Source organism: Heptranchias perlo, chromosome 9 (genome assembly GCF_035084215.1).
Source record: "Heptranchias perlo isolate sHepPer1 chromosome 9, sHepPer1.hap1, whole genome shotgun sequence".
NCBI classification, from domain to species: Eukaryota; Metazoa; Chordata; class Chondrichthyes; order Hexanchiformes; family Hexanchidae; genus Heptranchias; species Heptranchias perlo.
This window is the reverse complement of record NC_090333.1, coordinates 37416970-37431827: the sequence shown is the minus strand read 5'-3', so window position 1 is coordinate 37431827 and position 14858 is coordinate 37416970. Positions and strand designations below refer to the sequence as shown.

General features: G+C 46.9%; 1 protein-coding gene across 4 annotated transcripts in view; it reads right to left on the bottom strand.

The window, feature by feature from the left end:
• Positions 1–3123, bottom strand: part of LOC137325297 (nardilysin-like) — a 107250-nt gene extending 104127 nt beyond the window's left edge. For all 4 annotated transcript variants that reach the window (XR_010963856.1, XR_010963857.1, XM_067990220.1 and 1 more), the window contains exon 1: positions 2551–3123. Coding sequence is in view for 2 of the 4 variants with exons in the window: in XM_067990220.1 (XP_067846321.1) it covers positions 2551–2750 (200 nt within the window). In the remaining 2 variants the exon portion in view is untranslated. The remainder of the gene's footprint in view (positions 1–2550) is intronic.
• Positions 3124–14858: the final 11735 nt, after the last annotated feature.

Genomic DNA, 14858 nt, shown 5'->3' with positions numbered 1-14858 from the left:
ACTTAAACAAACAAGTTCATCGGGGTATGGGTTAAATCATGCACTGCTAAAAACACACTATGAAAAGACTGTATCCACTCATGTTAATTCCATCAATTTGTATCAAAAGGCCAGCCTATCATACATAAACAAGTTTCAATTCCACATCAGTCAGAGAATTCTAGGCTGACAAACTGCTTGAGCTTTGCTCTTACAGTTTGTAGCATCATCAGAACATTTGCAGGGTAATCTGCTTTCATCATTCCAGTATCTCTTCTGTGGTATATCTCGAGTCAAAAGAAATTTGGCAAAAATTCTACCGTCTAAGAAAATCAACTGTCACTTTGCAGCATCATTTTATAATTGCAACAAAATGGACCTATTATACTCACTTGGACCAATTTCCCTGTAACAATATGGATCATACTCGTATGCAGCAAAGTACTGTAACGATATGACTCACACTTCTGTGGATTAACAGCATTGTAACAATATAGATCACACTTGCATAGAGCAATATCACCAATGATATGAATATTTTGGTACAGACATTCAGTAACAGCACTAACAATATGGGTCTATCGCATTCCTGTCATGTAATACGGTAACAAAATAGAAGTATCATACTCACATGGAGTAACAGTACTCAACAATATGGATCTATTACACTTGTATGTATCTTACACGCTTGTGGAGAAACAGCACTGTAACAATGTGGTTTTATATATTCATCTGGAATAACTGCATTGTAACAATATGGCTAGGTTACTTCAGAGGGCAGTCAAGAGTCACATATAGACCAGTCAAGGACAGCATATTTCCTTCCCTAAAGGACATTAGTGAGTCAGTTGGTTGGCAATCCAACAGTTTTATGGTCACTTTTACTGATAGCAGCATTTTAAATTTTTAAACTGAGTTCAAATTCTCAAACTGCCATGGTGGGATTTGAGCTCTTTGGATTATTAGTCCAATAACATAACCACTGCACTACCGTTCCCGATATTACTGTGGTGTACACCATGGAATAACAATCTACATTAGAAGATTTTTTTGCGCTTCATGCCGATAACACTGCAATTAAGAAAAACTTGCATTCTACATCTGCAGTACATCCCAAAGCGCTTCACAGCCAATTAAGTAATTTTGACATGATGTCATTGTTGTAATATAGGAAAACAGAGCAGCAAGGTCCCACAAATAATGAGATAAATGGCCAGATAATCTCTTTTATTGGTGTTGGTCGAGGGATAAATATTGGTTGGGACACTGGGAGAACTTCCCTGCTCTTCTTTGATTAGTACCATGGGATCTTTTAAATTCACTTAAGCAAGCAGTTGGGCCCTTGGTTTAATGTCTCATCTGGAAGATGGCACCTCTGACAATACAGCACTCTTTCAGTACTGCACAGAAATGCCAGGCTAGATTATGTGCTAAAGTCTTGGGCTTGGACCCAAAACCTTCTGACACAGAGGGAAGAATGTTAGCACTGAGCCACGCCTGGGACAGAATAGGTGGCAATGTGGTGTAAAACATTCCACATTGACATCAGTAGCAACCACTCTGAAATGCATCTGTCAATTTAATTCATATTTGTTTTGATATCATTTAATTTTACTTGACCTGCAGTTTAAGTAAAATAATCGTGGAGGAATTGTGGTATACGATTATCAGGGTATACGATTTTTGTGTAAATCGCGTCCCAGCTTAACATCCATCACTACAAACTGCATGAACGATCACAACTGCAACTCACAAAAAATAGTTCAAAGTAAATTATTAGGTCAGCCATTACTTTTGGAGATGCTGATCAAATGTTATTTCCACAAACATTTCTTCACACTAAGTATATTTGAATACATTTTATAGTACATCCTGCTAATAAACTGGTCTCCAGATAATTTTTGTTTGTCATTTAGGTCCCTCAAAATGTTCCACATTGCAGAGTTGACAACTGTTCATTTTTCCACCAGTACCATTGTTTTTTTTAAATTGATGTTAGTTGACAGTTGAAAGTAGCCAATTTTCTACCCTAGCAGAGAGAATAGTTCAGGTTTGCTGGTTTGCTCACTATGTTGCTATACTACTATGTTTGCCTATATAACAGGCACTACTTCCATGTGATGTATTGAATCTGAAGCGCTTTAAGAGACGATTCAAGTGCTATTAAATACAATCTATCCCAACTGACAAATCAGCTGGAAACAAGTCAGCAACTTGCTCCCAGATTTCCCGCTATTCCCAAATTATAAACTTTTTCATGGGAGCAGTCTCCCTGGAGGAGGGGGATCATATCTCCATCCGATTATCTCTCCTTCCTCTTCGGGTACTACATGGCACTTCCTTTTCCCAGCATGAATGGTTAGGGATGTAATGCGTTCTTCCCATGCATTTTATCAACAAAAATTTGATTGCGATTTTTTTTTTCTTTCGGATGCAAAGAGAATATCCCGCCCTTCTAACGGAGAGAAGGAATCGCCCCTTCCGAGACCCCTTTAGGCCATTTCCCCCCTCGCGGGTGACGACCCGAGATGCGGGTGAATGTGTGTGGGCTGTTCGACAGGCTCGCATTACCTGTACTCTTTGGGATCACTCGGAGATTTGACGATGTCCGGATCGCTTCGGTTTTTCTCGGGTTTAAATTCCTCCTCCTGCGCCGAGGTGTCTGCCGCCGCCGCCGCTGCTGCCGTGCTGGTGTCTGCATCCTCCGGGTTCTGCCTCACACTCTGGCCCGAATCTCTGCTCGACGATTTAGATTTGTTCCTCACAGGCATAGCCAGGCCAGGCCGCGTCGACCAGCGTGAGAAGCCGAGAGGCTGAACGCAGCCGATCCGGAGCGAACTCCTAACGCAACCCAGGGGGGTGGAAGCGGGGGACCAGGCTGCCAACACCCAGCTGAAGGCCTCGGTCGAAACGTCCAGCCGGTCAAACTTGCAAAATGGTTTAAATGTTGCAAGAGAGCGTTTATATAAAAAAATAACCAGACCCGTCGTAATGTTTTTTTTAAAAAAAAACCCACAGTAAATGAGGGGAGGATGTGGAGGTCTGATCCCTGGCTGTAAGATGTTGGAGCAGTAGGTCAGTGACACTTTGCCGACAACACGGTCTCCTCACGGGTCACCAAACCGTCCGCACCGCTCAACCAAACCGACTGGCAGGGGGTTGGTCCCGCCCACTTCATCCTGATTGGTGCTTTTGTATAAAGCGATGATTCTGGACGGCTCTGCTGCACGTCAATCATCGATCATGACTATTATGTTAGGTTGAAACGCTGGCAGGTGGCACGTTGTCTCCCGTAAGAAGCACGGACATAGAATGTACGGCACAGAAACAGGCCATTCGGCCCCACTGGTCAATGGTGGCGTTTATGCTCCACACCAGCCTCCTCTCATCCTACTCAATCGAACCCTATCAACATTAACTTTAAAAAAAATGTATATACTGGACGCTAACTTCCCAATGTGAAACACCAAAAGTACAGTTGCAAACCGTCGGTTGCTAAAGATGCCTCCAAGAAGCTCAATTTCCTCGCTTGTCCCAGATGCTGATTCTCCTCTCAAAGTTGTTTAACAAACCCCAATACTTGTGGCATTTAAGACATGTGTCCAAACAGTTTTCTTGCATGGTTCAAAACTCCTAGGCGTGCACACACAACAGCTTCCTTTGGCCCATGTGCAAAATGTAAGGAATCTTGCAACACCAGGTTATAGTCCAACAATTTTATTTTAAGATTCCTTGTAAGATTCCTTACATTTGTCCACCCCAGTCCATCACCGGCATCTCCACATCATGTGCAAAATGTACGACCAAGCTAAGAAACGGATTTATGGCAAAACGAGGAAGCAGCTTTGAGGAAGGAGAGCTCCAGTCTACGCTGATGTAAGCCACTGGTTACCCTGAAGGGGGAAATAACCCTGTCGTGGGCACACCTCTTAACTAAAACCCCTCATATAAGGACTTTGATCAGTAAGCCTTGTATGTGACTTTGGACTTAGATGTCTAATACTTCAAGTTGGCTTGCACAATGCTCAAACTGCCTGGTGTAAGTTTTTACACCATGCCGAAAGCAGATGCATGGCACGTAGTTGATGAGGAAACTCTGAGACTGTTTATATTTGTTCTCTGGATCTGGGTGATGCTGACAACATCACATTTATTGCCCATCCCTACTTGCCTCGAGAAGGTAGTGCTGGGCCTTCTCCTTGAACCACTGCAGTCCTTGTGGTAATGGCACTCCCATAATGATTGGAATTCAAAGATATTAATGAAGCGACAATGAAGGAGCATAGCTATATATGTCCAGGTCAGGAAGGAGTGTGACTAGGAGGGGAATTTGAAGGTGATGGTGTTCCCATGATATTGCTACTGTTGTCCTTGGTGGTAGAGGTTTCAGCAAAGGAAAGTGCTGTTGAAGTAATATTGGTGAGTTGCTGCAGTGCAGCCTATTGGCAGACGTACTGCAGCCATAGCGCACCGATGATGGTGGGGCTGGATATTGAATCCAGTGACAAGGGTACTGATTCTCCACGCCCGGGTGGCCCTGGAGAGGGATCACGCGGTGTCTGCCGGTACACTTGAGGCTTTCCTTGTGTGGTGGGCACCGCAGGGACTGGAGTGCTTTGTTGATTGGGGCAATGAGATTATTATTTAACCTTGTTTATTTGTTTTTTTCTTTGGGTCTGATTTGTGGGGTTTATATATAAAAAATATATAAAGTTAACTCCTTAACCCCTCCACCTTCCAAACAGGGGGCCTGAATTAAAAGAGTGACTAAACGACACCTCCTTAACCCTCCCCCTTCTAAAAAGGGGGCCTGAATTAAAAGAGTGACAAGGGTACTGATCAAGTGAATTGCTTTGTCCTGGATGCTGTCGAGCTTCTTGTCTGTTGTTACAGCTGCACCCATGTAGGGTGAATAGTGAGTACTCCATCATACTCCTAACTTGAGCTTCATAAGATTATGCAGGAGCTTTAAAAGTTTAGGAGGTGAGCTATTCATTGCAGAATACCCAGCCTCTGCTCTATTCTTGTAGCAATGGTACTATAACAGTCCAATTAAGCTTCTGGTCAATGGTGAACTCCAAGATTTTGATGGTAGGGGACTAGGCGATGGTGGCACTGTTGAAGGTCAGGGGGAGATGGCTGGACTTTCTTGTTGGAGATGGTCATTATCTGGCACTTATGTGGCACAAATGTAACCTGACAATTATCAGCCCAAGTCTGGTGTACTGGGGCAGGAACAGAGAGACCTGGGGGTGCACATACACTATTCTTTGAAGGTGGCAGGACAAGTTGAGAAGGCTGTTAAAAAGCATATGGGATCCTGGGCTTTATTAATAGAGGCATACAGTACAAAAGCAAGGAAGTAATGCTAAACTTTATAAAACACTGGTTAGGCCTCAGCTGGAGCATTATGACCAATTCTGGGCACCACACTTTAGGAAGGATGTCAAGACCTTAGAGAGGGTGTAGAAGAGATTTACTAGAATGGTACCAGGGATGACGGACTTCAATTATGTGGAGAAGCTGGAAAAGCTGGGGTTGTTCTCCATAGAAAGAAAAGGTTAAAGGAAGATTTGATAGAGGTGTTCAAAATCATGAATGGTTTTGATAGAGTAAATAAGGAGAAACTGTTTCTAGTGGCAGAAGGGTCGATAACCAGAGGACACAGATTTAAGGTGATCGGCGAAAGAGCCAGAGGCGACAAGAGGAAACATTTTTTTACGCAGTGAGTTGTAATGATGTGGGATTCTCTGCCTGAAAGGGTGGTGGAAGCAGATTCAATAGAAGCAATTTCAAAATGGGAATTGGAAAAATACTTGAAGGGAAAAAATTTGCAGGGCCATGGGGAAAGAGCAGGGGAATGGAACTGATTGGATAGCTCTTTCAAAGAGCCAGCACAGGCACAATAGGCCAAATAGCCTCTTCCTGTGCTATACCTACAATGATATGATACTATGATATGTCCTGCTGTAAGCTAGCAGAAGCTGTTTCATTATTAGAGTCCTTGAAAGTGCAAGATTGTACCCTTGCTCACAGTATAGTGGGCAAGTGAGATCACTATAATGGTATCTATATGTACCTTTTTTATATGATTTTATGTGACTAAATACTCTGGTGCTGGATGTGTGAACCAAACAGGACTAATAGCAGAGCGGGGAGCTCTTAGATCACATCAACTTGCAAGAAAGGCAGCCTCAGCATTCCGCCTTCTGGTTTGTTTACACAAACAAATTAAAAGATGAAACAAACAACCCTGACTTAGTTAGGACTGGGACCCTCATCAGATACTGGGTAGCCATAAACAATGAAGCCTTACAAGGCAGGTCCATGAAACCTGGCCTGGAATCTGAAGGAGTCAAGGGAGGCCTGGAGAACTATGAATTCCCAGCCTTGTCACGAAGACAAGACTAGATAAGATGAAACAAAACAGTCTTGAGCTACTGTGAAAAGTCATGATTGGTTAAGACCCGAGGTGGGACACAAGCCGCTTCTGCAGACCCCTGAAAGGTGGAAGATAACAAGGAAGGCTGACCCTTTTTCCTTAAAGAAACAAAGAACTCGAGGCACCATCGGGCACCTCGCCTTTTTGGGAGACCCCAACAGGGCAGGGTTCATGTCAATAGCTGACCCGGGGTCCACCTCCAAAAGTGGCATAAAAGGACCACCCCGCACTGGTATTAGGTTGTAGAGGCATAGCAGGAGTAACGTAACTACGGCTGACTTTGGCAGGCCCACCAAACAGCTATTTGACGAAGGATCCGGATCGACAGAAGTAGGACTGAGAACAAGGAGTCCAACAGGTCAACCCCGGCCAGGACAAAGGACGCGTGAGCCGTCCAACAGAAGTGGCTCCAGGCGGAGCAAGATTGAGGACAAGGAGTCCAAGAGGTCAACCCTGGCGGGTCTAAAGAGACGTGTGAATCGAAGTGGATGAGGGACCCTAGGCGGGGTGGAAACCACTTCTAAACTTCTGAGGTGGACACAAATCTACACTGTGCGGAAGGGGTGATATGATCTCTTGCTCTGTGCTGTAAACTATGGCCCCAACGCTACTTGTATTGGTTCTTGTGTGAAATCTAATGAAGTACCTTTTTACCAAATTGGGGTGTCACGTCAATTACCCAGCAACATGGAATAAATAAAAACCCCTACAAATTGCCAACTCCGCCAGGACGTGACTAAAATTGGTGCTCATTTGGCTTCACAAAAGGTCTCAAGACCGCCTATTCAGCTGGTATGTTGGCTTGGGAGGGACAACCGAAAGGGAGTGCATATACCAGTGGTATTTGTGTCTAAGAGGATGGCTAGTCACGCGAGAAACTTGGAGTCGGTCCTACAGGCAGAATGGGAAAAATTAAACAGTACTGAAGCAATAAGACAGTTGTGAGCGATAGTGGGGACAATCTCCCTGTGGTGACTTCATCCAGAAACAGATGGATGAGGGTACCATCAAGCTTAAAAGAGGCTGTCACCTACTAAGCTAAATCACCCTCTTCTGAGCGAAGAGGAACGAGCACTTAAGAACCAATATGGAGAAAGAACTGAGCCAGCTCAAAGAACGGGCCCTCGAGCTAGGCAAAGGAAAGACCCAGATGGGGAAAGAGAATAAGAAAACAAAACGGGACCTCACAAACATGCTGCAACAGCAGCAGACTCAGGGGTGCATGTCCGTTGCGCTAGCTGTCAGATCGCAGGAGATGAAAGATAGAATTCGGGAAATGGAGGGGATAATTAGGGATCTGACCCAGGAACTGGAGGTTGCATGAGAGGCTCTGCGAGAAGAAATAGCTAAGCCAGGAAGAGAGGCCGATCATTCCACGTCACCTCAGGATAACCGAGCTGGAGGGCAGACTGGGACACCAAAAAGCCGTTGTTTCAGCCATAACCAGGGGACAGGAGGTACTCTTGACTGGGAGGGACCATCGACCCCCTATTCCTACCCTTGACGTTAACCAGGAGTTGAAGGGAAAAGAGCTGATGCCCCTAAATGTGATAACAACCCGAACGACAACGGGACCCAAGGGAGGACAGGGGCCCACCATAGTACAATCAGAGCCGCTACGGCCAAATATTGCGCAGGCGCTACCCAGAGAACTCAGCCCAGTTCAACAGGGGAACGACCCAATCACCTTCAAAAGCACATGGGGGCATTTCAGGCATGTCCATCCCGAGTTAGAGGAGGTGGATTTGAAACAGGTGCTGTTGGCAGTGACCGATGCAGAAATAAGAGCATGTATCAACTTTTCAACCCTTGACCCGGACGCTGATGCATCGGCTCTGTTGACGAGATCAATGACGTACTGGGAATTAGGGGCATCAATGTGATGCTCTACTGATCTCAGACATTGCAAAGCCCCACTGAGCACCTGATCACGTTCAGAAATAGACTGTATGATCTGTATGAATGGACCCAGTGTAGGCGAGGGAAGCAAGATTTTCACCATGGCAAGGAGTTTAAGCAGATGTTCTTACAACAACTGCATTGGTTGGTACGCACTGCACTACGGGTGTCAGTCTCAATGCGTTCCGATTGGGACGACCACCTGGCAGCGGCAGTGCAGGCATGGGGGGCGGTACGGGAATACACCCCACGGGGGCCAATGGTAGGAAGCCGGGGAAAACCCATTACTCTTGTGGAAGGCCCACAGGGACCCCCAAGACCACCCTTTGGGAAAAACAACAATATCCCACAAAAGAATGGGCAGTGCTACAATTGTGCCAGAACTGGCCATTACGTCAAGGAATGCAGACAGCCACCGCGTTATGATACATGGGAAATAAAGGGCCCCGAGGTAGAACCTCCATGCCAATCCTCCCAGGAGCCCCCCAGTGCCTCCTCTCTAGAACAAAAGATGGATAAACTCCTCACACTAATGACGGCAGGTGCCCTATCAGGGATTGGGGCCTTACCAGTGGCGGTGAACAATACTAGCACACCCTTGGCACAACCAGTACCTCCACCCTCAAGCACAACTGGCGCACCCAGTGTGTGGCCCGCATCCCCGACCTCCCGACGACAGTCACCGCAAGGTGTTAGGATTCCCACAAAAACGTATTCTGGCATGCGGTTTCAGCGTGATACCTATATGAGATCAGTAGTTTGCGCTGAAGTAGTAGGGGGTCTGACGCAGTCTATGCTTCTCAATACGGGCTCATCGGTCACTATCATTCACACCTCATGCCCCAAATATTACAAAAGGGCAGAGCAGCCTAGGGCAGTGCTGAGTGGTTTTGACGGATCAACACAGTGTGCCTATCAGCTAGGACCAATTCAGTTGAAATTTGGGAATTTCCAATGCACCATTGATACTGCCGTCACGATGCAGACGACTAACGAGCAGGGAATAATAGGAGCGGGTCTTATGAGTCAGTGTAGAGTTGTCATCGATTACGCAAATGACTATTTGTGGCTTGGTGGTGAGGGAAAAGTCAGGGCTTGAGTGAGAGGCACCACCGATACTGACAGTGTTTTGGAGATCTCTAACGTGCATTTAGTGTATGCTATAAAGAAGTCGGAGAATTGCGAACCTGTGTCCCATGAGGATCCCCGGGTACTCTCCTTACTGTGTAAATGGGCAGCGGTATTCGTGACTCACAAACATAGCTGTGGCCGGATGCAAGGAGAGGAGGTTGTGAACAGCCCACCACATCCGTTTGCCAAGCAATATCCTATCCCTTCTGAAAGCCACCCATATGTAAAGGCTACCATCGATTCTTTGTTAAAACAGGGTGTTGTTAGGATGAGCACGTTCACCACAAATTCCCCAATCTAGCCCGTTAAAAAGCCGGACAATAGCTGGCGTTTGACAATTGACTATCGCAAATTAAACTCAGTAACCCCCGCTTGCTCACCAGTGGTCAGGGAAATGCCAACACTGTTGTGCCAAATACCCACTGGCAACAAGCACTTCTCCACTCTGGATGTTGCCAACGGCTTCTAGAGCATTCCGGTTCGGGAAGATGATCAATACAAATTTGCCTTCACTTTCCAGGATCAGAGTTTATACCTGGACTGTTCTACCTCAGGGCTTTCACAATGCCCCTACTATCTTCCACAAACGAATGGCATATGCTAACAAAAACTTTTCCAAACCACGCTGTTTATTGCAATATGTATATGACCTGTTGTTGGCGACAGACACAGAAGCAGAACATCTTACACTGTTGGATGAATCGCTGCAACTATTAGGGGCGGCGGGGCTCAAATTTAATCCTCGCAAGGCCCAACTACTGAAAGAACAAATGACATTTCTCGGAGGTTCGATCTCGGCAGCGGGACAAACCCCCGATCAGCATAAAGTAGATGTCATTCAGCGCCTTCCCCTGCCGGTCTCTAAAACTGCACTTGGATCCTTTCTGGGACTGGTAGGGTATCAGAGATCTTTCATTCCCTGCTTCGCCGAGCTAGCGAAGCCCTTGTACGACCTTTTAAAAGGGGATCAGGATAAGGTGAATTCAGAATGGACTGAAAAACACACCACCGTGATGTCCCAACTTAAGGTGGCAGTCATGCAGGTGACGTGCCTGATCACCCATGACCTGAATCAGACATTCCATCTAGAGGTAGGAGCCACGGACCAGAGCTTGGCAACGGTCCTATGTCCGGAGGTGCAGGGAAAAATGCTACCCATTGCGTATGCCTCGCGAGTTTTGGCCGGGGTAGAAACAAAGTACAGTGTCTGCGAGAGACATCTATTAGCGACGTTTTGGGCAGTTAAACAATTCACGTATATCACAGGATTACAATCGACTGTACTGCACTCTCCCCACACACCTCTTAACCTGCTACTTAAGCCTGGGGACACCTTGGTTTCATCCGCTCGGTTGAGCCACTGGACATTGCTGTTGACGCAGCGGGCTCTAAAGGTCACCCCAAAGCAAACCACCCTCCTTCCTCAGCTGCTATTGTACAAGGGTGATCTGCATGAGTGTCCCTTGCCCCTCCTGGATTTTGTGGATCACTCAGTTCTTAAACAACCGATAGCGGACGTGCCAGACGTATACATTGACAGTTCATCATTCCATCACAAGGGCACAGCATATGCAGGTTTCGCAGTGTTACTTCCCGATAAAACGATGCAGCACAAGTGTGTGCCCCGCTTGGCCCAATATGACAAGGTGGCAGCCCTCTTGACAGCTGTAATTGAGACCTCTGACCATGCCATTAATATCTGGTCTGACAGTGCCTATACTACTACCACCATGTTATCCCTGCCTCTGTACTTTAAGAGTAACTTTTGTACGTTTGATGGTAAGCCTCTAGTACACGGGAAGTTATTCCAACTATTAAGGGACGCATTGAAAGGTAGATGGCAACCATGTTTTATCGGTGAGGTCAAGGCCCAGACCAAAGGGACTGACTCCCACTCAAAAGGTGACTCCCTGGCGGAGTCAGAATCAGTCCAATCAATCTTTGCCATTACTTCCCTCAAACACCCAATTATTGACTTGCACAACCTCCAGTCATCGGTAGAATCCTACCAACAGGTGATTGAATGGCATCAGCAATCTAGACCTCTACCTCAGCCCACTCCATGGGCCCATCTGACCTCCCTTATGACAGGTGAGGCAGACGCCACTAATGCAGACCCCCTTCTGATGTATCAATCTACTGCAGATCCCTTCCTGGTCATTTGCGTACTGCCAATGTTAAGTGAGGAACTCTTTGACACGTTCCACACAGATCCAGTAGGGGGCCACTGCTCGCAGAGAGCACCATCCACAAAATAAGGAGGGTGGGGTAGTGGCCAGGGTTGGGGGATGATCTCAGCTAACGGGTGGCATGATGCCTCACATGCCTACAACACAACCCCGCAACACACACAAACCAGGCTTTCCTCCGGAACGCCACTCCTCCACAGGGACCCTTGACCCTCCTCCAAATTGATTTCATTGGTCCCTTACCCAAAGCGCCAGCCGGGCATACCTATGGCTTAGTGGATTGCTTCACCAAGTCGACACTCCCTTGCAGCAGCGCAATTGAGTGAGGTGATCTGCGGGTGGGGAGTGGCAGTACAGGTAGATAGTGATCAGGGATCGCACTTCACCAGTAAGATATTCACCGAACTACAGGACTAATGGGAATCACCCACAAGCTGCATATATCCCATCACCCACAGTCATCGGGAATTGTAGAAAGGGGAAACCGGAGTTTAAAAACAGTGCTTAAAAAGATCACCCCGCACAATGGGCGAGCATGCTGCCTGTGTGCGTGATGGCCATTTGATCAACCCATCATAGCACTACAGGCATATCACCATACCAGGCTATGACGGGGAGGCTCATGCGCACACCTGGGCCCTTGTTATGGCCCACGGCAACACCACTGCAGATGGGAGCAATGGAATATCAGTGGCTAGAGAAAACGGTAGATTATGTTAATAAGACTAATGAGTTTGTAGCTGCTAAAATCGGAAAGAGCAGAGAACAGAGGAAGCGCTACTTTGACAAAAAAGTCAGGCCGTTTGAATACCAGTTGGGAAACGCAGTAACGGTCCTGAACTATGGAAAAAAAGACCACATCTTTTAGGCTAAATGGAAAAGGCCATTGCCGATTGTAGTCCGTCTTAGTCCAGTGGTCTACAATCCCGAGAAGGGAAAGAAGAAGAACACTAAATGATACCATATCAATCAGTTAAAATCAGGAAAGGCTGAATAAATTGAAGAGAATGCCTCAGCACTGAATCCGTGGTTTTAACTCAAGTAAAACTATTCCACCCCACGAGTAGTGTCTGGGCATTTAGAAAGAGGTCGGTGTTGGTGGAGATGATGGGGCAGGCCTATAGGCCAGCATGGGGATGGGATAACTTGACAATAAAGGAAGGCTAAAGGAATGATATGCCACTCCCATGGTTGAATAGCCACTAACAGATAGCCGAATAATTATGTGAAATGCTATGTTCATATGTAATTGTTTCATGTTCATTACGCGAACGTAATCTGGTGTATTATATTTTATGTCTTGTAGATGTGTGACACGGAGAGAGGTAAATATGGACCCACAATGAGGTGGCCATGTGGTTCATCCTGATTGGAACCTGGACATTGGGGGTTCCCAGGGAGCTTACCAGCCAGACTGTATGCTGAGGGTAGAAGGGGTAAGCCTGCAAAATGAGACAGAACCATATTTCATTTCCAACCTTCACACGCGGGAGGGGCTGTTCTTCCGAGAATGTAATATCACACAAACAACCACCGCAACATACAGAGTCAAAGAAGGCACCGGGGTGTGCATAGGATGTGAGTGTGAGGATTATGGGAGGGTCTAGCAGCAAATGGTGGTCTTTGGGGTAAAGGTCCAAAATGCACAGGAGGGCAGGGTGAAGGTACGGCAGTCGTACGACCCCAAGCAGGAGAGGGTTAAATCAATCATGGAAGGGGGCAAAGAGGAGTGCTGGCCCCGGTTTTGGAAAAATAATGAGGGATATTACACATGCCTCAGAGTAACAGGAACACATGGGTACCACAATACCGCCTGTCACTAGGGAAGGGATGACAGGCCGTGGGAGGACTGTGATAACCCATCCCCCTGCTATGCATATAGCATTGACTCAACCAATAGGTTCCAGCTCTGTATCGTGCACATGCTATTGGGGCACTGTGTGCACTGGAGATTTCCCAGATGTTGTCACCCCGAGGGAGAAGCACATGTGGTGAGGCTAAAGACCCGACTCCAACCCCCGCGGCCCAAGCCTGGCCAGGACCAACTGGCAAAGATAGGGTGTCCCAAGCTACAACCAGCGCCTGCCAATGAACTTCTTGTCACCTCCACAGATACGGTTCTCTATAATGACCTACATTATGAAACCGTCCCCGTCCTCCTGAACCTGATTAATATCGGGCTGCCCGAGTGGTGTAAGCCTGAGCACCGACAACTGTACAGAGACATGCTGCACCAACTTATAGGGACATTCTGGGAGACTAATAGTAGGATGGCAGGAAATGAGGATCCAGAGGTCTCATATACATAAAATACTATACTCCCACAGAGGCCCTACGCATGCAAAGCACCCAGGCTGAGCTCATCCTAAACAGAAATGTGGCACGCCAGAGAAAGAGGAGGGACCTTATACAGGACGGAATACTAGGTGGAGTTGGAGGCCTAGCAGGGATAAATACACCGGATATAGAGTATAGCAGACAGTATGCAGACCTTGAGGTATAATCTGCAGGAGATCTTGAGAAAGGAAGGTGATATCTGGGAGGGCACCCTCCTCAAGGGGGCCAACATCCAGGTTAATATCTTAGATCTACTAGAGCATTCGAGGCAGGCCACTCACACAATCAACGCCCTTATAAGAGAAACCCAGAATGCCTCAGCTGAGGCATCTATGGGAATCATCTGCACAGTGTACGGAGCTTGGATGATCGAACAGGCCAGGGAAAACCTCCGCCTGATCGGATCAGGCCTCCTACCACACTGGGTGACCAATAAAGACTTCAAAAGATGGGATATCAGGCATGACGCTCTAATTCCCCAAATATGCCAGGTGAGAAGGCTTGGGTCCCCATGTATGCAGCATCCAATTAGAACATGCATCCGAGGGACAATCTTATATGGGACTTGTCCTGAGGATCCCCCTTATTAGGCTCGAGAAGCCGGCCGGTCAGGGTGGAGAACATAGGCGTAATGCAGGGGCAAGTACTAGTAGGATACAAACATCTCCGCTCTTTTGTGGCAGTTATTGAAATTACACCTGGATAGCCCCCGATCTATCGGGATGTGCTCGGGCCCAAGATGCCTGGTTATGCCCCCATGATGTCACCACCCACTATGTACCCGCGTGTGGGTTCAGTACCAACTGCTCCATGTTGGCCTAGGCAGGGTGGCAGTACCCATTGCGTTACAGCCATCAAGGAAAGGACAGGTATTGCATAAC